Below are 25,373 nucleotides of genomic sequence, written 5' to 3'. Positions count from 1 at the left end.
GCGAATCTCCCTTTTTCTTTCGGTGACAGATTACAGACTTCATCTATGAGGAAGAGCGGCTCATAAATAGTGCTTTCTGTAGTCATGAGGTCTAAAAACAGGAAATGTGGATACTTCGACAGTGGTATCCCCAGCTAGGAGACAATCTCCCATAAAAAAAAAAAAAAAAGGTGCAGGAGCAAGTAATATTGTTCCACTTGCGTTACAGTACATATTTTGTTGGCAGTCTATCAGGTTAGGGGAGCTGCTACTGATTCTGTTAAAAACACTACAAATCAGTTCTCCAAATCTGTGGCTTTTGGATTTATGCTTGGTTGACTTTAGGGATCCTAAAACAAGACGATCCACGGGGTGAAGTGATTTAAAACCTTTTCTCCTTTAGCTAGCTTTCTTTTTGAACTTTCTCACCAAAATGAACTTGGCCCAGTTTTTCGCTCTCTATTTTGAGTTTGGATTTCATCTTCCTGCATTCAAGGAGATTAGCAAAGTTCTTTACAGGTTTTCAGGTTGTTTGAGATATCCAAAGTGTTTGTATTTTTACGTGTGTGTGTGTGTGTGTGCGTGTGTGTATGCGTTTGAGTATGAGTGTGGAGGACGAGAGGACTGTAGAGGAATGAGGGAGTACAGGGTCAGATCGAGGGAACCGGCTTGTTCAGTCAGCCTGCACATGAAGGATGGATCCGGGGGGAAATCTTTTGGCTCAAAGGGAAAAACAGAAAAAGAAGTCTCAAGAAATCTGTATGAGAAGATTAAAAAAAAACAAAAACTTTTTTGCTGCATTTTTCTAAAAAAAACCCCTTTGATTGCATTAACATTCTGTCCTTTTTTGTCCTCCTGCTTTCATTCCAGACAGATTTGTTTTTAAGCTTTTCTTTTTCTTCCCTGTCAGCAGCACCCTTCATTTCTCCCTGTTTATTTTTGGTCCACTCTTTAAGCAGTTGATTGCCTGCTTTCTTTTGTGGGTCAAAGTGCTGCCACTGCTTTTTTATTTTGCATTTCAAACCTTCAATTTCTGAGTTTTGAGATTGTTCTTCCATCTTTATATACCTCACATTCCAGCAGTGCGTAAGTGCTTCGTTATCAGGTCTTCTTTGGAGCTTCGTCTTATTTGTTGTTGGTTTTAAAATCCAGTTTGGTTTTTTTTCTGTTTCATCAGTTTTGCTACATTCCAGGATCCTCTCCCTCGCCTTCCGTCAAGGCTTTTTTGGTCGCCCGTTACGCGGCAGGTTCTCCACCGTGTTGCTAAGCCGATACTTGACAATGATGCTGTGAACCGTGGACTTGGGCATCCTCAGCTCCAGTCCGATAGCTCCCTCTGACTTGCCGTCTTTCCAGAGGTCCACCACTCGCTGCCGCTGCATCACGTCGTGCTCCTTGGTCTTCTGGAAAACCCCGGCGGCAGTTGACCCCCCTGCGGCTCCACCAGCGGCACCCCAGGTGGCCCCAGCAGCAGCGGCAGCGGCGGCGGCTTCTGTGGGGGCAGACAAGCGGCAGACTTGTAGTGGAGGCTTGGAGAGAGGGGGAGCAGGATAATGTGACACTTTACACATCCCCAAAGGGACTTGTCTTTAACTTCCCTCCCTCCTCTGCAGAGAGGTCAGAGGGTCAGAGATGGAGCTACTGGAGCTGGTGGGAGGGTGGAGATATCGGCAGGGCAGGTGCTCCCATGTGCTCTGCTCTATCACTTTAATTTATAAGCGTCTAAAAGACGAAGCTTTGTCTAGAATGTGAGTCCGTTAGCAGAGCTGCATAGTTTCCTGATGGCAAAAACAGAATTTCCAAAAAAAAATTCAGCTCCAGATGTTGCTGATATACAGAGCCTTGCAAAATTATATTTAAAAAAAACAACAAAAAAAAACAAAAAGAACATTTCCCCATTTTGACTCGTTCTTATTACAAACTTCAATAAACGTTCTTTCAATTTTTATTAGACATACCAAAAGAAATACAAGGTTACTTGTGAAATGAAAAGATGAAGGAAACTGATACATGACTTTAATTTAGCTCTCATTTACTTTAAAACCTCGAAGTTAACCCAAAGCAAACAATCATCTTCAGAAGTCACGTAAATATTGTCAAACATGGGATTAGTTTAATTTAACCCCGGTGCGTGCACAGCTGTTCTCTGAAGGTGTGACAACCTCCGCAGGAATGTTGTGGTTAGGCTGGGCATTTATCTGTCACATGCAACACTGATTACTGATACAGGACACCTGAGGACCTGGTAAGGCCATCAGCTTTTCAAACCCCAGACCGGCCGACTAACTCGCCTCTGCTATAGATCATTTTGATTTCACATAGCAGCACTTTCACATACATCCTCCACTCATAAACACCACACTGATTTCACTTTCACACGTCATGTGAGGAGATCCGATTTTTACTTTAATTTGAGTTGAATGAGTTTATAGTTGAGACACGCTCCATTTAATGTGTTCCTCTTAAAAGGAATAAACTGTGTGTGTGACATTTTTTAAAGAGACAGAGATGCCTCACCAAGGATCAGATCTTAAAACAGGGGTGGGCACTTCTGGTCCTCGAGGGCCGGTGTCCTGCAATTCTCAGACGTCTCCCTGGTCCAACACACCTGAATCCAACAGCTTAATCACCTCCCAAATGCAGTCCGGTTCTCCAGAGTCCTGCTAATGACCTCATTGATTTGACAGTCTTAAAAGATTCCACATAAATTGCTTGTTCAAAAACTTAATGTGTTTCATACAAGCCCATAAAGGGATTCTCGTGGTTGGCAAGTCTTTTGATTTTGTTTTATATTCAGTATTTCTTTGGCTCTGTATTTCTTTGGCATTTTTGCTTGTTAAATAATATGGCTAAAGTTTAATCATGGTGTTTTTCGTTTTGATTTTACTGTATAGATATTGTCAAAAGTCTGACTGAACAAATTTTGCTTGCACAATATTGGATCCAATATGTGGAACATGCAGCAGTCAAATATACTCTGCCACCTTTTTGGGCTGACAAACCTGATGATGATGGAAATATTAGGTTGTCCTGCTGCTCAAAATTGGAATTCCTGGAGGATATTTGTTATTTATTGACTTATTTACTTTTATTATTGTTTTAAATCTTCAAAATATTTGATCAACGGCGTTTGGTGTCAGATGCATTTTGGACTTGCTTGTGAAAATCTGAACTATGTTTTGATCACTAATGTCAGCCGGTGTAGGAATATTTGTACCACATGCATGAAAAGTTACTGCTTTACAAAGAAGCTGTAATAAAAACAGATCTGTAGCCACAACTCACATTTATTGTTTTGGATCCAGCTTGACACATTAATCTTTGATTTAACCATTAAGAATACGATGTAATGATGAAAAAAATGGAAAATTTACTTGGAGTTATCTTCGAACAGACAAGCATGTGGTAGTAATACTGTTGATCACTGTTGTGTTCTCCTGCTCATGAGGTTGGTCACTTCCATCTTTTGCATTTTTCCAGACTCCATTTGGGTTTTGGGAATGGAGTAAATTCTATTCCACCCTCTAAGTCCCCTGGGAAAACCATGTCTTAAGTGCATGTTTAACATTTTTTTCACCAAACCTCTATGACTGCCAGGCATTCGTTAATGATAAACCCAGGGAACTTTGGTTTACTTCAAGAAAAATTGTGACCCCTGAATTGTCCGTTGTTGAGAAACCCAGTGGATTGAATGACAGGTGGTGACATTTCAACTGGGGGCTTGTCCGGGATTTGAACCCAGTACGCATCTCAGGTCTTAACAGATTGGCTCAGAGGCTTGTTGGAGAACATTAATGAACATAGAATCTCATAAAGACCAAAGAACACAGCGGACAGAGCTCAAGGAGAAATGTATAGAGAAGCTTAAAGCAGGGTCAAGTTACTGGAACAGAATTTGTTTGTTGTGTTTTACGCACTTGGACAATAATGTAGATATTTCACTTCAACTAGTTTGCTTCCACTACCTGGTTTCTGATTATGTAAGAGAAAAATACTTTTGTGGAATGAGGGATTGTGTGCATTAGTATGATTCTTCAATCAAATAACTACTATAATAATAATTTAGTCAAATGCTAAAATCCCCTGGATGAAAATTACAACATCGTTGTTCACGGAAGAGGCTGTCTGCAGAAAAGTGTGACACTCTCTGTGTGAGCATTTCGTAAAAGCGAAACAGGGGATGCAGGAAAGTAGCAGGAAACTGCAGGTATGGGGCATAATGTGTGATGTACCAAAGGAGGTCTGCGCCATTGTATGAAAGGAGTGTATAAACGCTAACAACCAGAAACCATGTGACTGTGCATCAACTGTTCAGCTTCAGGTGAAGTATGTGGGTGTCTACATATGCACCCCACAAATCTAGCCTTTCTGGAGGAGTGGCAAAGGACAAAAAAAATCATTGTTAAAAGAAAGTCACAGATATTTTCTTCAGTGATAGGAAAGCTGGAGATCATTGGTGGGAAAATGGATGAAGATACATAGAGGCCAAAACTTTAAGAAAACCTGTTGAACGCTGGAGAAGAGTTGAGACAGGGACAAAGATTCACCTTCAATCAAAGCAACAATCATAAAGATTCAGAGCTAGCATGGAATAACTGAAATCAGAGCATGTTCATGTGCAGGAATAACCCAGTTAAAGTGCAGACATAAATCCAGTTGACAATTTTTGTTAAGTTATAAAAATTGATGTTCACAGACACTGAACTATTTTGCAGAGAAGAATGGGAAAAGATTTCAGTCTGTGGACGTGCAAAGCTGGTAGAAACATACTCCAAAACCCTCTGCTGGAATGGTAGCAAAATGTGACTAGGAGTATTGACTCTGGAGGCCAGTTGTAAAATAAAAACATAACATTTACTATATTGTTGTGGCCTGGTTTGTGTCGGCCCAGCAGATGAATCCCAGTAAAATAGATAATAGTTTGTGACTCTAATGTGACAGAATCTGAAGGACTGTAGGGGCATGAATACTTTTGCATCCACGTAAATAACTTGGAGCAACTGGTGCATTCTTACATTTAGAAAATGCAGCTAAAACAGCAGATGTGGACGTAGGTAAGAATATTTTGGTAAGGTATTTTGTGTACCCGAGTGTGACACCTTCTTTCAGTAAACTCCCATTAATGTAGGGAAGTTACAAGGTGGCAAAAAATCAGAATTGTTATTTTAGCTCTGGTCCACCCCGCCTGCTTCTGCTGGTTTCCCCTCTCGCTGCCTGAATCATAAAAGGTCAGGAAGCAGCGTGACCCCAATCAAGCCCGTAAATGTGGTCTCATAACCTGCCAGAGGTCTCGGACTGCACGTGGCTCGGCTCAGCTCAGCCCGGCTTATGGCGGCGAGGGCCCCGGTGAGTCAAAAAACCACGGAGAAGCACAACTATTTCTGAGCGACCAAACGCCGGGCCCAGCCCTCCGCTCGTTCACAAGTCACAACACAACGTTTACACAACCAGGCCTGCTGCGGTCTGCGTCCCACTGAAAATACCTTGGTACAAAGTCAGAATGTTTTCTTGGCACAGTCATTCTCAGACGGGCCGAGCATAATGACATTTTCAGCGATAGGCCCCTGGCTCGCTGAAATGCAATGCCTTTGACAGATGTCTCGGTCTGCAATTACAAAAAACTTAAGATACACCAAACGGGAGAGAGAGAGAACGAGAGAGAGAGTGAGAGAGAGAGAGTCAGAAAGGGAGAGAGAGTGAGTGCTGGGTGTTGTGGTTTCTTCTGGAGGAAAGCTACTGGGGGAGTATCAGGTTCTACCGGTTATCTCTGCCACATCTCAGCTATCTAAACATCTCCTAACACGAAAGCACATGCAGGACAGAGAGTGCGTCTGGAGAGCACATGCTGTTGCCGTACTAATTATGGGAAAATAAATTCACCCAGCTGACAGTGAGTTGTGATAGAATGCAGGCAAGAGTGGTGGGATAGGAGCCCAAACAAAAGAACAAAAAAAATAAATAATAATGTTTTAGTCATTCTGCAATTTTTATTCAAAAGCTCTTAAGTTGGTAAGAATCAAACTTTTCAGGAGAAACAATGCCTGCCTGGCCAGACTGAGCTTTATTATTGCACAATCTGTCTTTAGATCCTATAAATGCTGAGCTGGCTCCTGAGGTTTTGAGAATGCCTTAATATAGAAGTGCAACACGTTCGTGTTTGATTTTTTATTTATTTTTTTTGGTAATGTCTATTTCAGGTGTCTTTCTGGCAGCCACATCAGAAACTCTGCCACAGATGTTTTTTTTCCTCTAGATATGAACTTCTCCCCCCCGCCTCCTTTTTTAACAACTCAAGCTGCTCAAGGTGATAAAGTGCTGCAGATACAAAAACAATCCTCCTAGAGCAAAGTAGTTCTCAATGCCACTAATTTAAAATCTAAATAATTCTATTACACTAAGTAAAGAGAATACAAACTAAGATTTATGGCTTTCTTAGGAGGCCTGAACATGTTTTTTTTTTTTTTTCCCCAATTCCCTTTGCTAAATGTTTTTCCCACAGCGACAGCACCATACAAAGTCAAAAATCCTGACATTTCTGTTATGATTGGAGCACATTTTGGCCCATTTTTATACCCTGCTTTATTGAGCATAAACAGCTCATGTTACCAGCTAAGCAAGTCTCGACCTTTATCGGGATCAGCGCTTCTTCAAAACCCACCGAAGTCAAATGTTTCACCACTGGGGCTGCAGAAGAACTGTGAGGGTAGAGATAACAGAGGCTTGCGAAACTATTCACAGTTCTTTAACCTCTTCACATGTTGACGTGCTCCAGCCACAAACTTCAGTGGATATTGCTGGGATTTTACTAGACCAACACAAAGTAGTAAATCGTCAGAAATCAGGAAGAAAATTATGTTTTCAATGGGGTTTTTTTATATAGGAAAATCTGAAAAGTGTGGAGTACAATTCTATTCAGCTTCCTGAGTCGCTGAAGTCACATGAACACTTTTTAAATGTAAAAAACAAAACTTAAAGAGCGTGTTTCCATTACGACTTTAGTACGTCTTAAAATATTAACAAAATGCGCTGAAGTTTGGGGTGATGATGTGACAAAATGTGGAAAAGGTCAAGACGTTTGAATACGTCAGCAATAAACTGAGTGTGGCGCTTTTTGTTTTTAACGTTTCCTGCTCTGCAGTCACATTACACATTATGTAGGTTTGCGGGTTTCTTTCAGGGAAGTCTCCGTGTTTTTAGAGCAATAAATCAGTTTCCTGTTGCAATCACAGGCCAATTTGCTACCTTGTCATGAAGTCAAATGTAACAGAAGATAAAAAGAGTATTCATGACTGCTATTGCAGAAGGTTTATGACAAACACCAGCTCGGACTCCGCGCTGAGATCTAATCGGTTCCTTCACCCGAGGCAGCAACAGCTCGCTCTTCAAACCTCCCCGTCGCCGCCAAGACACATAAATCCCTCTTATATCATCAACTTGCCAAACTGTCACACCGATCAAGCCCAGTGGGATTTTGCTTCACTAAATTATCTCTGACTGCTGTAATTATCAGCGCCTCAGAAAATCATGCAGTTTTTTTTGTTTGTTTGTTTGTTTGTTTTCCTTTGAACTCATCTCTTCTTCCGCTAAAATCACAAACGTGTGTTACATATCACCGCTTTGGACAAACCAGAACCCGTAAACACTGACCTGATATGAAGGATCCCGGCGGCATCTGGCTGTAGTTGGCTCCTCCCATGTGCAGGGCGCTCGGCGGCGCCGGGGTGAAGGGCGCGCCGTAGTTCTGAGGGGTGGCGTAGGGTCCCGGCGGTATGGGCTGCGCGAGGACGGAGAAAATCGTGTTATTGAAAAAAAGAAAAAGAAAAAAAAGAAGCACCTTGACTGGATGTTACGCAAGCTGAAAAAGAAATGCTGAATAAGTGATTGTGGAGTCAAGAAGAGCAGGTGGGTAACAGAATAAAAAGGCAGTGTGTTTTCATTGGACGCCCTCCATCTATTGCTTTTCCACTGGCGGACGGAGCAGGTTTCAGCTTGTGAGTGAACCCGTGTGTCGAAGTGTGTTGAGGTGTGTTTGTGTGTGTGTGTGTAGGCTGCTGACCGGGGGCGTGTGCGTCTCGGTGCCCTTGCTGGCGAGCCGGCTGAGGATGCTCCGCTCCGACATCTGCAGGCGGGCGGCGATGGGCGGGACTCGGGACAGCGTGGCGGGCAGCCGGGTCACGTCGGCCTTCATGTCACTCAGCAGCTCCTCCAGCTGGTTCAACACTGCAGCGACAAGAAGCAAGGAGCTGTTACATAGCAGCCTCCAAATGATGCTGGACGGTTTTCCCGAACAAATCGATGTTTCTTATTCTTACCAGAGATTTTTAAATTCTACTTTTTGTCTCTTGACCTGGACTTTTAGATAGGATCATATTTCTAAGATATGAGAGTTTATTTCCTCGATCTCTCTTTCATCACATCCTTACACGAAGTTAATCATTGATCACAAGCTGACATAAAAACGAGGAAAAATACTGGAACACCAAACATGGACGGGATCTCTTGGGTGCCAGAGAGGAAGTGTTTGGAGCTATCACTTGGCACAGCGAAAGCTTATCTTCTCTACATGACTGACACTTTCTTGGGGCAAAGACGGCAGGGAAGATTGCTCAACAGATGTGTTGATCTGTATCTCTTTCATTGTTTGCCTGTGATTATCTGTCTGCCAATTTTTGTCTTTTTTTTCCGTCAACTTTTCCCTGAATCCGGTTGCCGAAATATTCTTGGCCGAGCTTCTCGCCGTCAATTATAAAAGGAGATTAAAGTCAGTTCCCATCCCAAAATGTGACAAGGTTCCTGACAATATGGGATTGTTCTGATGAGGGACGTTTTCGTCTTTGGGCCATCTAGTTGTTAGCCTGAAAACTGAAATCAGAAAAAGTTTATTTAATTCACACGGGGTCACGTGATGTTAAGATAAATGGGCCTTCGCATGCGGCAGCGAAGCCACACACGTCTTGCAGCCATCTTTAAAGTTCTGGTCATGATCCTGCCTGTTTTCGTGATCTTGTTTATTTTTTTAAAAACAACCAAAGATGTGCTAAAAATGACAAACTTCCAGGATTTTAACCTTCAAGATTTTAACCTTCAAAAATTTATTATTTTCCGGAAAATAATAAGCAGGACGATGGAGATTATAGGCCGGGATGAGTCAAAGATTAGCAACCAAACTGATTTGATCGCATTCGTATTTTTAGTAGTGACACCTTCCTGCCCAAAAATGCTCCACAGATTGCCATAAAAAACAGAAACTTCTTCATCTCAGCGCCATGGCCGTATTTTAGAGAGCTGTTTGAAGGGTCATAAATCTAAGAACTGCAACAGAGTAAGACTGGTCGGTTTCCCTGGTCCAGACTCCACTTAAAAGTCATACTCCATAAATTTTTTAAAAGGCCTGACGGTGGATCCTAGCTGTCGATTTTAGGGGGAAATATTTTTTGGACATCGCTCTTTCTTTTTCCACAAGATGTTAACTAATAAATATCATTTGATCTAAACCATTCCGCTGAAGCTCTGGATGTATCTTGTTTAGTTCTTCTGGAGGGACAGAAGAGTGGGAATGGATTCTTCTAAAAGACCCCGGTTCATTTTCTTCCATCAGAGGGCGACTGTTTGGGGTCAGACGATTTAAACTTTTGTCTATTTGTGTCTATATTTACGAGAAAACCCACAGTAAATTGAAACGTCAGCAGCAAATTCTTATTTTCAAAAATAATTGAAGTTGTCTGTTGTACAACTAATGGTGGATATTTATTCATGTATCATTTATCATAAAAGATGTCTTATAAAAAATTACTTTTATTGTTGTCTAGGTAATTTTCAATTAGTTAAGTAAAAAAAAAATGTACAGTATTATCGGAAATGATTTTTTTTTTTTTTTTTACCATTTTCACCACTGTTTCTTCCACGAGAACATCAATAAATATCAGTGAATTCTAAAATATGATTAAATGCAGTTACTGTGTGCAGCTTAGTGATAGAGATCACACTTCTTTAAGTGACTGGTGTCCTGGTGAAAAATGTTTCAAATAAGAACAGTATCTGCGTTTGTGGCGCTGTGAACGCTGTGCCATGCAGACATAGCTGCACAGTTACCTAAATCTATATTTTTAAAGTAATTTCCATCATTATTGCAATACTACCACAAAATATTGCAATAAAATTCTAAGTCCATATTGCCCTCTACATCCTGGAAAAAGAAAAAAAAAGGTTAAATCAGGGATAAAATACCAAAAAAAGAACACCACATCCATGCCCAACATGTGCATCTAAAGTTCTGACCAGAACTGTATCCCGTAGCGACGTAGCGGTGTTGTCACCGACCTTTGTGCAGAACAGCGTTGGCTGGCTTGTTCCCTGCCAGCGACTCCTTGCTGAGGTGCTGGTGCGACTCCGCCAGGCACTCCACCTCAGCGAAGCGAGCGTTGAGCGCCATGGCCGGGTGGCTCGGGTCCTGGGTCATGTTTAGGTACGCCGCCCGCCGCAACTGCTCCTCGATCACCAGCGCCTGCTCCAGCAGCTGCAAGGGGACGGTAAGGAAACGACTCGTTCCAAGGTTAAAAACAACAGACCTGGGGTTCGATACATGGATGGAAGCTCGGACGAAATTATGTCATACAGGAAAAAATCTGAAATTAAACTTAGAAAACTAATAAAATAGATGTTTATATTACATGAAGAATTGATCATCTGACATTTATTATGAAGCTGTGACACTAAATATTTAACTGATGCCGCAAGGTCCATAGGAACTTGTGGAATCAATCTCCAAGGGAAATACTTCGATATTAGGCAACTGCAGAACATGGGATATTTTAGTTTCAGGTCTGAAAATGTTACTGAGTGGGAGGAAGATATGTCACTTCTTCCATACAGGAAATCTTTCTTCCTCATTTTTTTTTTTTTTTCGTCCACTTAACTATAATGTCAAGTCATGCTGGTTTCACTGTTCCTTGGAAATGGGGTAGCAACAAATTTTTTTCTCTCTCTAGAACTTTGCTTTGTTTCCTCGGAGAATCTCAGACGACTAACTTATTTACTAACAGTTTATTGAAATTTTTGCCAGGGGATGCATCAAGAACCAGAAAAAAAAAAAAAAAAGTCATGTAAGACTTGCAAGACAAAGCTTTGTGTTTTTATTTCTGTTGCTAAATAAACCTTTAACTAAATAAGAACACTGAAGACATTTAGTTTTTGATTAGCTAATTCACAAAAAAGCAGAAGTTCCTAAGGTTAATCCCAACATTAGTCACTGAAACTTTAAAAAACCTGAGGATAAAAGAAATTATGAAGTGGTCTATACATCTGGTCATTCTCTTGTAATAGTTCACCGGTTAGCAGTCTGTTCCAGATCTGCAGGTCTTGTCAAATCTTAAGTTGTTCTTTGAAATGACGGTATCAGTGTAGCGAGACGTGTTCTTCAAGCTGGATGAAACCAAGTCCATAAATATCTGACGTAATAAAAACATCTTAACCAATATCCCAGGACAAATCTTGGTAAGACCTTCAGGGCAAATTAAAGAAAACATTAAATGATTGATTAAATGATTAAAAACTCTTGATTCCCTGGAAGAAAACGATAAAATCTTGAGAAAATGCTATAAAAGGGTACTTTGACCTTGTCGTCGCTTGTCCAAAGTATTAAAAAGTAACATTTTTTTTCATTTTCCGAGTCTGGAAATCAAAGATAAACGGCCAATCAAATAGGAAAGACGAAGGTTCCCGTGTCACCCCGAGTTCAATATGTAATATGGATGGCACGGGCACAAAAGTTGCAAAAATAAACTGCTTTTACACGCTCCTCAGTCATAAATAAAGGACACACAGTACTGTACGATCTGTAATTGTGAAAATGCTCTTTTATTGTTTGAAAACGTAAAATAAGCACAATTCCACTCCTATTGGCTGCGCAGCTGGAAGGACGTGGGGTCAGGATGGATAGACGGACGGACGCGCTGAGGTCAGCTCGGATTGCTCACAGTAGTTTTGACATTCCAGACCAACTGAAACACGGCTCTGCCTCACAGTAATGATGCGCTGTTACAGTTAACAGTTTCTGGAGCTGGAAATTGGATTTTAAAAAGTAAGTTTTTTATACTTTTTTTTTTTTTTTTTTTACACAGTGCTCCATATTTTGTGAAAAAACGTTTCTGCACTGGCACAAGTTTCTTTACTTCCAGGGAGAGAGACAAACCTCTAGGAATTAATTGGTCGCAGCAAACTGTTAGTATTGAGAATATCAGATTATATTATTGATTTATAAGCTAAAGTTATTTTCTCAATGTGATAAGGGTTGCTGGCGTCCTAATCTGCTTTAGTGTTGAATGTGCTTGTGCAGGAATACTCGAATGTGCACAAAATTATAATCTTAAATTTGAAGTATTTAGTGGCATTGTAAACCTTCAACTTCTAATGGGGTGTCTTGCAGCAATTAGAATTTTTTTTTTTTCCCGTATCACATAAACAAAACAGAAAACAAACTCTGTAGGAGACGAATAATGATAATAACAGAAGTAAAAAAAAAAAGACATATTTTCGCTCCCGCTCCGTTTTCCACAGTAAAAGCACGTCTTGTTGACATTCCTCTCCTGCAATCTGAAACTCTGTATCCTGTGTGCAACAACCAATCACTACTCACCATCTGTGATTCTATCAAGACAACACATGGGTCATAAAAGATGGAGCAAAGAATTTGATTCCAAGTTTATCTTCGAGTAACGCTCAATCAGCAAGGGATCCAGCATTCAGGAACAGAATGAGTTTATTTATGCTGACGGAAAAAAAAGAAAAAAAAAAGAAAGAAAAATATGAGGAATCTGCGTCTCATTCGCCTTACGACATTTAAAGTTGTAAGGAAAATCCGTTTGAATTGTTTCAAGGTTTCAGTCGACGCAGAATCAAACGTAATTTCTGAACACCTCGTGTAATATCAAGATGCGTTTGATGAATTTAATGCTTATAATAACAGTGGACAGCCATCGACTGAATATGAAAGCCTCCACATTAAACTGACAGTCGGTACCTCAGATAAAATGCGGACTTATTCAGAAATATTCTCTTGAATATTGATTATTTGGCACACTGTTAAAAAATGTGAATACGTCAAACATGAATAAAAGAAAACCCAGGAGCCTGAGTCAAAAAATATAGACTTCATCTCATATTTGTCAGCAAATCCACTCTTGTTTACAACTGTGTTGCAGGCATTTCATGACTAATTCAGACAAACTGTGAATTAGTAGTGAGTCCAGGAAAAAAAAACCTGGCTATATATAGCAGTGTTCCAAAAACAGGGAGTCGTATTACACAACCAATCACAGCTGACGGCATCCTGGAGGGAAATTTATGAGAAATTTCCGTTTTTGTGTGTGTGTGGGCACTGCTGTCACCAGGTTGAAGAAAAACTTGAAGAATTTGGTAAAGGGAGACGGTAAGAAACAGCAGGAGAGGGAGATACAGTAAATGAGGATGTTGAGGGAAGGATCTGAAACATGCGAACTGCTCAAAAACAGGATGAGAGCCCTTCCAGAAGTGCAGCAGTCAGCAGTACCACTCAGTCAATATGTGGGTCTCAGGGCATCCGTCATACAACCACTGGACGCAGTCAGGTGATGGAAGATGCTGAGACCCTTTAGCCAATTTTTTTTTTTTTTTTTAGCAATAGAAACCATTTCTTTTTGTGAAGTGAAAATGTGAAAAAAAAAAACTTGGATAAATTAGATGGCGTGTCTCTAATATGAGACATCAAACGCAAAGCATAAAAAAAAAAAAAATACAAAAAAAAAGTCCTACCTTAAAACGCCGAGCCAAAAACTTGTTTTTCATTTCCAAGAAGTTTCCTTTATTCGCCTGCGACTTGAACGGCTCATTGACGATTGCGAACTGTGGATCGTTCTGGATGTCCTGCCAACGAGCGTAGCCGTGTCTGGTGAACAGGTCAAGGGTTATTAAACTGTCTGAGTCAGAGAAGGAGCTCCCGTTTTGGAAATTTCAACTAAAGCGAATGTCCCAACTTCTGATCTAGACTTAGTATTTACAGACGATAGCTTATTGTACCAACAAATCCCAGCATAAATGTGTATTAAATATATTATTGACTTGTATTATTAGGTTGCAGCTAGCAAATAGTGTTAAGACATATGAACAGAATTTAAGACCTGTATCTCCTCAGAAATGTACAAACTTAGTCCAGCCAATTGGTGATAAATTGCCACTTAATCATGATAAGTGCCAATTTATTATTGATTATATTATATTGCTAATATAAGCAATTAGCTTATATTAGCAGCTAGTTAATGGTAACCTCATCCACCTCGAGTCACAGAACACTATGAAGTGAAGATGTCTGTGAGCAACTCCAACTTTTGCCTCACAGGAAAGTCCTGCGAGAAAAAAAAAAACTCCACATAGAATTATATAATATATTACATGGCCTTGCCATGACAAAATTTAAGATCTGTGATTAATGTTTTAATTGAATTTAAGACATTTTAATACCTTAATTTTAGATACGCAACTTTAAGGCTTTTTAAGGATGCGTGGACACTCTGGTATTAGTTTAATCCAAAAAGTTTAATCCAAAACCTGCCTGTATAGAACAACATCAATTTCTAGCAGACACATATTGCCGTTTACCAAGCTCTTTCTGGCTTGTTGACTTATAGAGCTGCCTTTCTGACTTCCAGTAGAAAAAAACCCAAACCCCATAAACAAACACAGCGGGGTCATCACCCGGGCAACCGCTGTCAAGGATACACCACGATTCCCGCCAGCAGCCAGAAGTCGTGTCGACGGTGCCAGATCTCGTTCATCTTACCCGAGGAGATGGCGGCCCGCTCCTCGTTCTGCCAGAGAGTGTGCAGCTCTGCAGGAGGAAAACAAGGAGGTCGCTTTCAGATCGCTTACCTTCCCGAGCCCCGGCTGCAGCAGGTGTGTTTTCCCGCCACACACCCGCAGCTTTTCTGGGTTCATGATCAGGTTCAGGGCAAATTTGGCTCCTTGGTGATATTAATTTGGAACCCTCTGAAAGCAGGACTTATGTTTCATATGTTTACATAAGTGGCACATTTTATGTTGTTTAGACAACTGCACACATGTTTCGGTCAACTGGATTAAAAGTGCTTCCTGAATTACACCTTTCTCTTCCAATGAGCTCGTGTTTTTCTTTTAAAAAAAAAAAAAGAAGAAAAAAAGTAGAAGTTGAATGTATTTTCCTGAAAAACGTGACTATTAAAAAGAACTAGTAAATATACTGTAAACAACATCATGTGGTCATCATGCGGTCGTTACAAATTACGGAGTTTTTCTATGTAATCCCGATCAAAGAGGTTTTAGTCATTAATAACTAGAAGTATGACACTGCATTTCCCATGAAATATCATCCCACATAACACAATCTACTTGTACAAAGATGTTGCTTCATTCTTAGTTCTCTATTTTCATCAAATGTCATGTGTAAATAGCTGAAATCACACAACCACACAGACAGATGCTTCTACAATACAACAGCAGTGCAGCCCTCATCTGTATCTGTAAGTCCTTATATTGTGAAGCTCAGGGATTTTATTTTTTTTTTTAATCAACGTTACTTGAATCATAAGATATTTTTTTAGTGAGTGACAAAATATTCCTCTATAAAAGCCAAAAAAAGAGAGCCGACCTGTGAAGCCGCCGTCTGCGATGTTGAACATAAAGCGCGGCCGTTCGGTCTGAGGCTTCCCATTACCCTTTGTCGTCTCCTCCTTGGCTGCTTTGATCTCTTTCCCAGCATCCCTTTCGCCTTTGACCTCTTCTGTTACAAAAATAGACACCTAATTAGACAGAAATAATAAACTTGTTTTAGCATTTTTAAGCAGCACACCGCACCTCTCTTCAGGTCGGACGCCTCGGTTTTGTCCCTGGCTTCTGCTGCCTCTGAAGATGTTCGCATTTCATCCCTCTTTTCTTTGTCCTTGTCCTCCCCAGGCTTGTCTCCCTCTGCAAGTACAAACTCTCTAAAGTCACACAGATCTTTTTATTTTATCATTATTTTTATCCATCGATGTGGAACAAGCGTAAACGTGATTTACCTGACTTCCTTTCTGTGACGTCGGTGTTTTGTTTGGTCTCCTCTTTACTGTCCTCTTGTTGTTTGTTCTCCTCTGATGTAGCGGCTGAAGACTCGATCGATTCCTCCATGTCATCCTCTTTGGTGGTCCTCTCTTCTTTGCCGTCCATCTTTTGACACGGAGACGCCTTCTGCGACGATTCTTTTGTCGAGGATGAAAGCTGCCAAGAGGAGTGACGCAGTCATTTTTAGTATATTTTAAAATTTTACGCAAAGCTTTTAAGATATTTTAAAAGACATAAACAAATCTGATTGTAGAACTTAATGGCTTATTCACCAAATGTCTCCAAAATCTTTTCAGATTTTATTAGAATAAAAGTGCAAACTGAAGTCTATATTCATTAGGATTTTATGTAATAAACCTACACGACATCTTATGAATTTCATTTTTACAATTACAGCTGACGTCTATTGAGATCGCAGCATGTTTTGAGCCAAACCTCTCCCCTGTAACTGTGTTTATCCGCTGCGACCTCTAACACGGTTTCTTCTAGTTTTTGCTCTATTTACCTCATCCAGCTTCCCATCGACTCTGACCTCGTTTCCTGCCGCTCCTGAAGAAATGCATAATGCGGCCACCACCGTGTTTCGCCATAGGACTGACGATGTGTTAGTTTTCCGACATTTTGATCTGATCTGATCTGGTCACCTATTTCCACGTTTGCGGTGTTCCCTATGTGGAACTGATAATGGGAACTCTTCACTTCCTGTTTCCAGCGTGCTACTCCTTAGAGCCCTCGCATAAAGGTCATATTTTTTGAAAACATGTCGGGCGTAGGAGTCGACCTACTGGAGTGTTGTTCATTATTGGGTTTTCACAAAATTTTAGAGGAAGAAAATATTTGGTGGCTTTACAGTTAAATAACTTGAGATTGTGTTGCGTCCGTTTTGGTTGTGGATTGTTTTTTGGGGGGGTTTTTTCCGTTCTGTTTTACATACAAGAAGTGATATAATTGGAGTTTTTTATATTAATTTTGTTTAATTTGATGTGTAAGACAGGCATAAATATGAACCTTGTGCTTTTGTCTGCACGGTTTCAGTCAAGTTGTTTAAAGTGTTGCAGTGCTTTGAAGTATGGGTAGAAAACTATTTGATGACTGATTGAATAAATTTTTTAAAAATCAATAAATGAAGTTTGTGTTTGTAAAGAAGGAAAATATGAAATGGTTTAAGGGGTTGTGAATACCTTTGCGGGGATATTGTGTCATATATCACCTTATCTTGTTTAAAATATTTGAGGTTTAAATGGCCACTAAACGTGTTAGCTTTACTGTCACCTTGTTTGACACCAGCCTATATTTATATATAAAAGTTTATGCTTTAATTGTGAAAATGAGGAAAATACTTTCTGGTAGTTGAATTTTTCTGTCAATCTCACATAATTTAGACTTTCTTCTTACTCCAGCTGTGTGGTTGGGGTTTTGGGGACATTGTCTCACCTCCTCAGCGTCGCCGGTCTTGTTGCCGTCTGCCTCTTTCTGCTGCTCCTTCTCCTTCACTTTCTCCCTTTCTGCGGAGGCCTCAGCGTCCCCCTTCTCCTCCTCCTTTTCACCCTCCTTCCCGTTCTTCTCCAGCCTCTCCGACGGAGCAGGAGTCGCTGTGTGTGTGTGTTCAGACAAACAAACGTGAACGGTAAGTACTCTCTGGGTGCCTTTAGTTTAGAGCACCCCCTGCTGGATCTGCAGCCCGTCGCGTCGGCTACCTGGCTTCGAGGTGCATGGCGTGTTGTTGAAGCTTGCGTCGGGCGTGGGAGTCGCGGTCTTTGCGGCGGGAGAGGAGGCCCGGGAGGAGGATTTGTCAACGGTGACCTCGGGTTTGAGCTCCGGAAGGCTCCACCGTCCGTTGATGTGCTCAAACTCTTGGATCTGAACACGAGAAAGACAAAGCTGAGCAAAAAATTAATTGAATCAAAGCCCGAGACGTGCGTAGTTTTTCAATTACAATTTTTTTCCCCTAGATAAACCAAAGGCATGCCACCTGGACTTGGCACCTTATCAAACATTTCCCCTTGGTGCAGACAGCAGATCAGGACGGCTGCAGGTCTAAACAGGTTGGACTGGGTGGAAGACGTTTAAATGTAGTAAAATAAACTGGCAAACTGGAAGCTGCAGAAATCAAAACAACTCGCTGGAGGTCTTTGCGAGAAAGAATTTTTGGAATCGGTGTGATTCTTTTTATTATCCACCTGCAACAATTAGTGTTTCTAACCAGTTAACATGCGTTTTTATTCAAGTCGTTTTCTGACTGATGTTGGATTTTAAATATCAGAATCCAACCTGGTTCTGTTCTGGGGAAAACGGATGCACTAGTTGACATTTTTAGGAACCTCTAGAATGCTTATTTACATTTTTTTTGTTTTGATCACAATTATTTATTTTGTGCTTGTACTTGACACATTGCAGCCAACACTGTCGCCTGAGCCGCAGTCGCCCTCGGTCTGAAACATTTGTTTAAAAACTCATTTCTAAAAGCTCCAGACTGCTGCTAGCGATCAGGAGGATCTCATTCTTTGGGCAGAGTTAGACTAAACATCATCCCATGGTGTTACATGATGATCGGGAAACAGACAGGGGCAAAAAAAGAGAGAAAAGATCAAATAGGCTTTAAGTTTGGTCAGACTGTTTAGAACTGCGTGTTCTTTGAGGGAGATGTTGTCTTTTTGGTTTTCTAGTTACAACAGAGTTTCTGCAGGCCTCACTAAATCAAATTTAAGACCTTTTTACAACCATTATGAATGGAATGCAAGACTTATGTCCACAGAAATGTATGCATTTTGTCCAGCCAACTGGTGATAAATATGCACTTAAACATGATGGACACAAAAAATGCTAGCTAGCTAACTGGCTGGGAAGGGGATGTTAGCAGTGAGATATCCGGTAGCCTCAGCAGCCTGGAAGAATCCAATGAAAATGTCTGAGTGCAAATGAGATGAGATCAAATCAAAGAAAAAGTATTTTCTGAACAGTCCCCAAAAAACAGAATTTACAAGATTATAGTCCAGTCTAGACAAAATTTAAGACTTGTGATTAACATACTAAAGGCCAACTAATTTCCTAAATGAATTTAAGACATTTAAAGCCTCAATTTTACACACAGGAAGTTAAGACTTTTTAAGACTTAAAGGATATGCGGACACTGTGTGTGCTAACAAAACTAGCCAAAGGAAATCTTCATTTGACATCTATAAACCTGACATGTTCTCCATTTGTCTTTCACACAAACTGCCTGCTTCAGATTGACAAAACTAAAACGTGGTCACAACTGTCTCTGTTCTGCCCGTCTTTCCTCTTCTGACCTTCTTCTTGACCAGAGACATGACGCCGATACGCGTCAGGACGAGCTGCCGACACAAGCCCTCCCTCGGGACGCCGTCGGCAAACGTCTCGGCCCCGTCGGCGACCGGCTCGCACAGGTGACGCATGAAGAGAGACACGTAAGCTCTGCGTGAAAAAGAAAAGGCAATAAGTTGATAAAAAAACTAACAAAAAAAAATACTCAGTCAGATGAGCATAGACAGGCTTGATGCCAGCTGTTTTGCTGTTTTCACTTACTTGAATTCCTTCTCAGTTTTTCCCCTGAGGTCCCTAACGAGCCACTGAGATGAGAACGCGTCCTGAGATGGCATACCCCAACGCATCACCGCGTTCAGGAAAGCTTTGCGCTGCCGTGTGTTGAAACCAAGAACCTATCGAGGGAATAAGACGCATTTCATTTTTCTACGAGTAAAAGTGGCGCTGAGGACAGCTGAAAAGCTGAAAACACACCTGTAGTTCGTAAAAGTATCAAAATCCCTTATTTCCATTTTTTCACACAACTCCAAACTTCACTGTAGTTTGCTGAGGCTTTATGGTATACAGCGACAAATCGCTTTTCAATTTTTGCTGGGATCACACAGAATCCCAGCAAAAAGTCTTGATGGTTAAGGTCGTGACGTAAAAAAGTCTAAAACAATTCCAAGAGATGTGAAAGCTTTTGCAAGGCGCCATGTAGCTCCAAGAGATATTATATATGCAAAAATAGTTTTTTTCTGAGAAAGTTCAACAACTTGATGATGACAAAATAAACTTAGAGTCAAAACATGAGCGATGGAGACCAATATAATTACACCACTATCAGGATAAACAAGAAAATTCCCTTTTTTCTTGGAGATGGATTAGCTTTACAGTGAACTCTAGTTTGAGATAAGATTTTTCACATTAATTATGAAACAAACAGAGAGCCGGTTCAGACCCATTTCCAAAATAATCACAATAAAACAGCCCAGAAGTTGAAGAGGGACTTGTTGGTTTGGTGGACAGACCTCTATGTTGCCTCCCACTCTGGCCAGAAGAGGAGGCAGAGGTTTATCTTTCTCATTCCTCAGCTGACGACGTGACTGCCTCCGACCTGCGAACGAGAGCAGCCAAACAGAAACCGTGTGACAAAACACGGAGGAATATTAGCTGCGAGGGAGGAGAGACTATTAACATTATGTTACAGATTTATCCCTAGATTTATCGCCAGTGGATGTCAAGGAATTTTAAAAAAAACACACTCCTGATATGATTGAAGTTTTTTCTTCTATCTTTCTCCTGTAGGAGATGGTTGGAGTTCTTGGCAGTCTAACTCATGCAGTTCTGCCAGAAAAAGCCGCAACGACTAAATCAAAGTCAGATTGCGATTCAACGGAGACCCGCGAGTGTGTCGGACAATCTTTTGTTTCCTATCGATTTCATGTGTCGTCTTGTGTATTTCGTTCTTTGTTTTATCGCTCCTTACCTTCTGGCCGATCGTCGAAGTCCTCATCCTCCTCCTCGGAGCCCACGGAGTATTCGGACTGGTTATCTGAAATGTCAGCATGCCACTCTGAAACAGCACACGGTGCTTTGTCAATAGGCCAGGCACATTCCCTTCCACTCTGCAAATAATGCCTTACACCCCAAAACATCTCAAGTAAAACACCTATCCAGTAAATTGCAGTTCTTCTTAGGGTTGTCCTAAACAATATTTCTGTCTTAAACACAAGCTGGATCCTCTTCCTACAGCATCAGTAGCGTGAAACAGCTGGTGGGACTTTGCCAAACCTTTGTGAGCCTCCCAAGATCCAAAGCCGGTCATTACCTTGGTCTTCCTGCGCAGCGTCGTTGTAGTTCACAGGCTTGCGGTTCCTCTTCCCTTTACCTAGCTTGCTGGCCAGGTCCTCCTGCTGCTGCTCGTAGTGATGCCGCAGCAGCTTCTCCCAGTAATCCGGGTCCACGTTCTCCTCCTGCTTGATGATCTCCCGCTCGATCTCCTCAATCTACAAGCACACAGGTCGGAAGAGGCTAATTATGTAGACTCACTGAGGCGCCGTAGTGTAACGTGCAGCAGCGGGGACGGTTTGCCAGAAGTCACGTCGGGAACGAAGCAAGGAAGGTAAGAGCACAGCTGAATTTGTGGCAGAAATCTAAAACAAACTGGGGTCAGAGGTCAGCTTCCAACACAACGACCCTCAATATCAGTTGTGGTTGATACAGACTTGACGTTTTACCGTGATATTTTGCGGTAGTATTGCGATAGCAACATAGGTTGCAATCACAAAAAGGTCTTAAGAAGTATTCATTAAATCATTTTTAGGTAACCGTACAGCCGTGACTATAGTCATAGAAATACAAAGAACAATTTTCAAAAATATTCCCAGGGTAATTTGTATCACTAAATTGCACACGGTAACTGTGTTTCCAAATTTGTGGGTATTTATTGATGCTTTCTTTGAACAAACTGTGGAAAACATAGTAAAACGATCAATTCTGACAATGAAGATAATGCTGGCGGTGGGAGGTTTTAAAGATCATTAATTAGAATTGATCATAATAATAATAAATCAAAATTTTTGTCATGACAAGGAATTTGTCACAAGAAATGCTAAACAATATACATATCTACAAAATGTATATCTAGAATCTACCGTATATATACCATTATAGATATATCTATTATAGACAGGCACCACCATATCTGGAATGTAATCCAATGACTCAGTAGAACTGCAAATCAAATTGAGATTCTGCTACAAGACTAGACTAATGTTCAGGAGCTGGTTAGACAACCTGAAAACAATTTGGCATCGGATGCAGTAGGAATTAAAAGCCAACATGTTTAATAGCGAATTTGAAGGTTTAATCTGGTCAAAGACGATGTCAAGGTTCCTGACATCATTGGTGGAGGCCAATTTAATCCCATCCAAAGTCAGTAAGTCCAGCTGTTTTTAGATGTTCTGGTCCAAAGACACCAACCTCTGTCTTGACTGAATTTAAAAACATCATTTAAAAGCTATAAAACGTTTGGATGTGTTGAGGCCTGCCTGCAGTCTAATTAACTTGTTGGATTCATCATCACCCTGCATCGCTCTATAATTACTTCTGCCATGAGAGGAAGATTTATAATTTAGATTAACACATAAACTAACTGAACTCTGTCAGACAAAGGGGATGCAAACAAGCCCAGCGCTCTTCTCGTGATCCCTGGAGCATGTCGGAGCCGCGGTATCCCTGCCAGCAGATGCACTGCTGGCACCTTAGTTTATTAATGCCGTTTCAAACAACGAGCGAAGCGGTGCTTGTGAATGCTGCACAATCCTAATCATCCGACTGCTCACCGGCACCGGCAGCTGGAAAACGAAAACATTCATGAAATTAGGGAAAAGCTTTAGGCACGGCTATAAATAAAGTTCCTCTCTGGACTTCTAAACATGGCGTAGCACATGTTTTGATTGGCTGCTGTTACCGATGAGCACGCCTCCATCTCCTGTTGAAAGAGCCTTTCCTCCTGTTTCAGCAGCAAAACTGGTGCTGGGTTAGAAACTGGGCAAAAACGCCCCTCATCGACATGGTACCAATTTTTTTCTGACACAGTCTTTATCTTTTACATGCTACTTGCCAGATGTTTATTTTTTATCATCATTGCCTTTTAATAAGAAGAGCTCTTTTTTTCCACATTGTAGTTTCCAGGAAGTTTGCAATATGAATCCTGATATAGAGATAGTGTCAAATGATACAAAGGAAAATCTTGGCAGCGTTTAGTTTTTAGGTTAACTAATATTCTCTGGAAAGGAAACGACTGCGTTGCCATTAATCTGCAGCAAAGCAGCCTCCCTGGAGCGTATACAGTTTCTGGGCCGAAGACCAAATAAATTAAAATGTTTATTTTGGATTATTCTGCTCTGCATCCTCTATTCTAGGGAACTCTAGGTCTCTCCATCTTTCTGAGTGAGCGTAAGTAATGCAAATTGTATAAGAAACTCTAAACCAGAAACTTTCGCTGTTTGTGACAAGTGTGTGCAAACAGAAAGAGCTTGTTTTAACTCTAACATCCGAGATACAAACAATACAACATTGCATACCCCGAAATTCTCTTTAGCCCTGCCAGGAAGCAATCCGTTCAGTACACGTCAGTGCAACTTGGTGACTCTGTGTCGCTCCTGCTTCCATCTCACCTTGTCCTCCTCTCGGACCATGTACTGGGCAACCTTAAAGGAGCTCAGGTACTCGTTCATGTTCTGGACGTCCGAGTCGTCCGTGGCGTCTTGGCTGCGATCCAGCAGCCTCTCGATGGCGGTGCTGTCGTAGTGAATGACGCTGCCCTCATCCTCGACTTTGTCCCGAGAGTTGTTCTTCATACCTGGCAGAGGCAGAGTCATAAAAGCTCGTAGAGGGATCTGTTGACATTAGGGCTGCGGATAATTATTATTTTAGTGATTGATTATTGTGACGATTAATCAGAAAACAAAAATTGTCACATTCTGCAGATTTTTCATTTAACTATTTGAACTTATTTTACATACTAGAAATACATTTAAAAACATACACTTGTTAACTGCATGCTTTAGTTAGCGATTAATCAAAGTATTAGTTGGCAGCTATTTCGATTGATTAATCACTATTACACCGATTAATCGCTTCAGTTGCTATAGTTTCAATCAGCAGAGCAAGGTTCGCTAAAAGTCCATCCCAACCCGCGTCATTTCCTCACCTTCTCCTTCATCCTTGAAGAGCTCCTCCGTCCCAAACTTGAGGATGTCATCCAGCTCCTGCTTCGTCATGGAGCCGGCCTTGGATCCCAGACCTGGCCGCACCACCAGGTGGGTCAGCATCATCTTCCTTTTGGCTACCTGGGTGATGCGCTCCTCCACGCTGGCTCGCGTCACAAAGCGGTAGATCATCACCTTGTTGGCTTGCCCGATGCGATGAGCTCTGCTGAACGCCTGCACGGGAAACAGCCCCGTTTCTGTTAAGGCGCGAATAGAGGTGATACCGAAAACCTTTACGATGGAGGAGCTGAGCTGCACCTGAATGTCGTTGTGGGGGTTCCAGTCAGAGTCAAAGATGATGACCGTGTCGGCCGTAGCCAGGTTTATGCCCAGACCTCCGGCTCTGGTGGAGAGCAAGAAGCAAAACTGACACGCTCCGGGAGCTGCAAGTGTGAGGGGCAGGGAAAAAAAAAGAAAAAAAACGTAAATAAATGTGGCATTAATGCGCTTTAAATACCAGCATAATTGGGATTGGATCAACAGAAATAAAATGTGCCATGGTATGCAAAAAGGCAGTATGAAGTTAAAATCTAAACACTAATAAACACAACACTGACTGGATGTTTATTTAAACACTATGGTGTAAAATCTTTTCACTTCAATGTTTTTTAACATGCTTGAAAAATGCAGAAAGCTGAAGTGAAACCTGGACGGAATTAAAAAAGTGACTGGATATTCTTTTAATAAACACAGATTGGGACTTTATTTAAGCGCAAAAAGGGATCTCTGTTGTTTTTCAAAACATCTGAACCTAATATTGTGTGTCTTCTGATGCATCACTACAGCCCTAATAATGATAATAACCACTCTGCTGTATTACCGTTGAATCTGTCGATGGCCTCTTGTCTCAGGGCGCCTGTGATGCCTCCGTCAATCCTCTCGTACTTGTAACCCTCGTAGTCCAGAAAATCTTCTAATAAATCCAGCATTTTAGTCATCTACAAAAAAAGAAAGAAAAAAAAGATACAGAGGAAATCTTTGATCAGTCATCCTGAAATCGCAGTCTGCTGCTGAAACTTCAGAATGTGTTCATGAAGTGCTCAGAAAACGTGCATGTGGATGTGTTTATCCAGGGTCTGTGTGCGTTTTCTACCTGTGAGAAGACCAGCACTCGATGCCCCTGATCTTTCAGCTTCCTCAGCATCTTCTGCAGCAGCGTCAGCTTCCCAGAGGCCTTGGTGAGGGCCGAGCCTTCGTACGCCCCGCTGGGTGTTTTCTGGGCTTCCTGCAAGAACACGTGTAAAA

General features: G+C 41.3%; 1 protein-coding gene across 1 annotated transcript in view; it reads right to left on the bottom strand.

The window, feature by feature from the left end:
- Positions 1 to 682: 682 nt before the first annotated feature.
- chd3 (chromodomain helicase DNA binding protein 3) overlaps positions 683 to 25,373 on the bottom strand; it is a 38,483-nt gene continuing 13,792 nt past the window's right edge. Inside the window, exons 20-40 of the mRNA XM_044098253.1 lie at positions 25,222 to 25,353; positions 24,949 to 25,066; positions 24,387 to 24,511; positions 24,071 to 24,302; positions 23,535 to 23,719; positions 21,182 to 21,359; positions 20,840 to 20,905; positions 20,382 to 20,467; positions 19,633 to 19,766; positions 19,377 to 19,521; positions 17,784 to 17,946; positions 17,521 to 17,678; positions 16,044 to 16,242; positions 15,841 to 15,951; positions 15,635 to 15,766; positions 14,731 to 14,839; positions 13,768 to 13,900; positions 10,300 to 10,495; positions 8,036 to 8,199; positions 7,627 to 7,753; positions 683 to 1,471 (exon numbers count right to left, since the gene is read on the bottom strand). Of these exons, the coding sequence (XP_043954188.1) occupies positions 1,194 to 1,471; positions 7,627 to 7,753; positions 8,036 to 8,199; positions 10,300 to 10,495; positions 13,768 to 13,900; positions 14,731 to 14,839; positions 15,635 to 15,766; positions 15,841 to 15,951; positions 16,044 to 16,242; positions 17,521 to 17,678; positions 17,784 to 17,946; positions 19,377 to 19,521; positions 19,633 to 19,766; positions 20,382 to 20,467; positions 20,840 to 20,905; positions 21,182 to 21,359; positions 23,535 to 23,719; positions 24,071 to 24,302; positions 24,387 to 24,511; positions 24,949 to 25,066; positions 25,222 to 25,353 (3,171 nt within the window). The 3' untranslated portion in view covers positions 683 to 1,193. The remainder of the gene's footprint in view (positions 1,472 to 7,626; positions 7,754 to 8,035; positions 8,200 to 10,299; positions 10,496 to 13,767; positions 13,901 to 14,730; positions 14,840 to 15,634; positions 15,767 to 15,840; positions 15,952 to 16,043; positions 16,243 to 17,520; positions 17,679 to 17,783; positions 17,947 to 19,376; positions 19,522 to 19,632; positions 19,767 to 20,381; positions 20,468 to 20,839; positions 20,906 to 21,181; positions 21,360 to 23,534; positions 23,720 to 24,070; positions 24,303 to 24,386; positions 24,512 to 24,948; positions 25,067 to 25,221; positions 25,354 to 25,373) is intronic.

The sequence above is a fragment of the Gambusia affinis genome, linkage group LG18 (assembly GCF_019740435.1).
Source record: "Gambusia affinis linkage group LG18, SWU_Gaff_1.0, whole genome shotgun sequence".
NCBI lineage: Eukaryota > Metazoa > Chordata > Actinopteri > Cyprinodontiformes > Poeciliidae > Gambusia > Gambusia affinis.
Note: the sequence above shows the minus strand (reverse complement) of the source record. Positions and strands in the feature narration are given on the sequence as shown.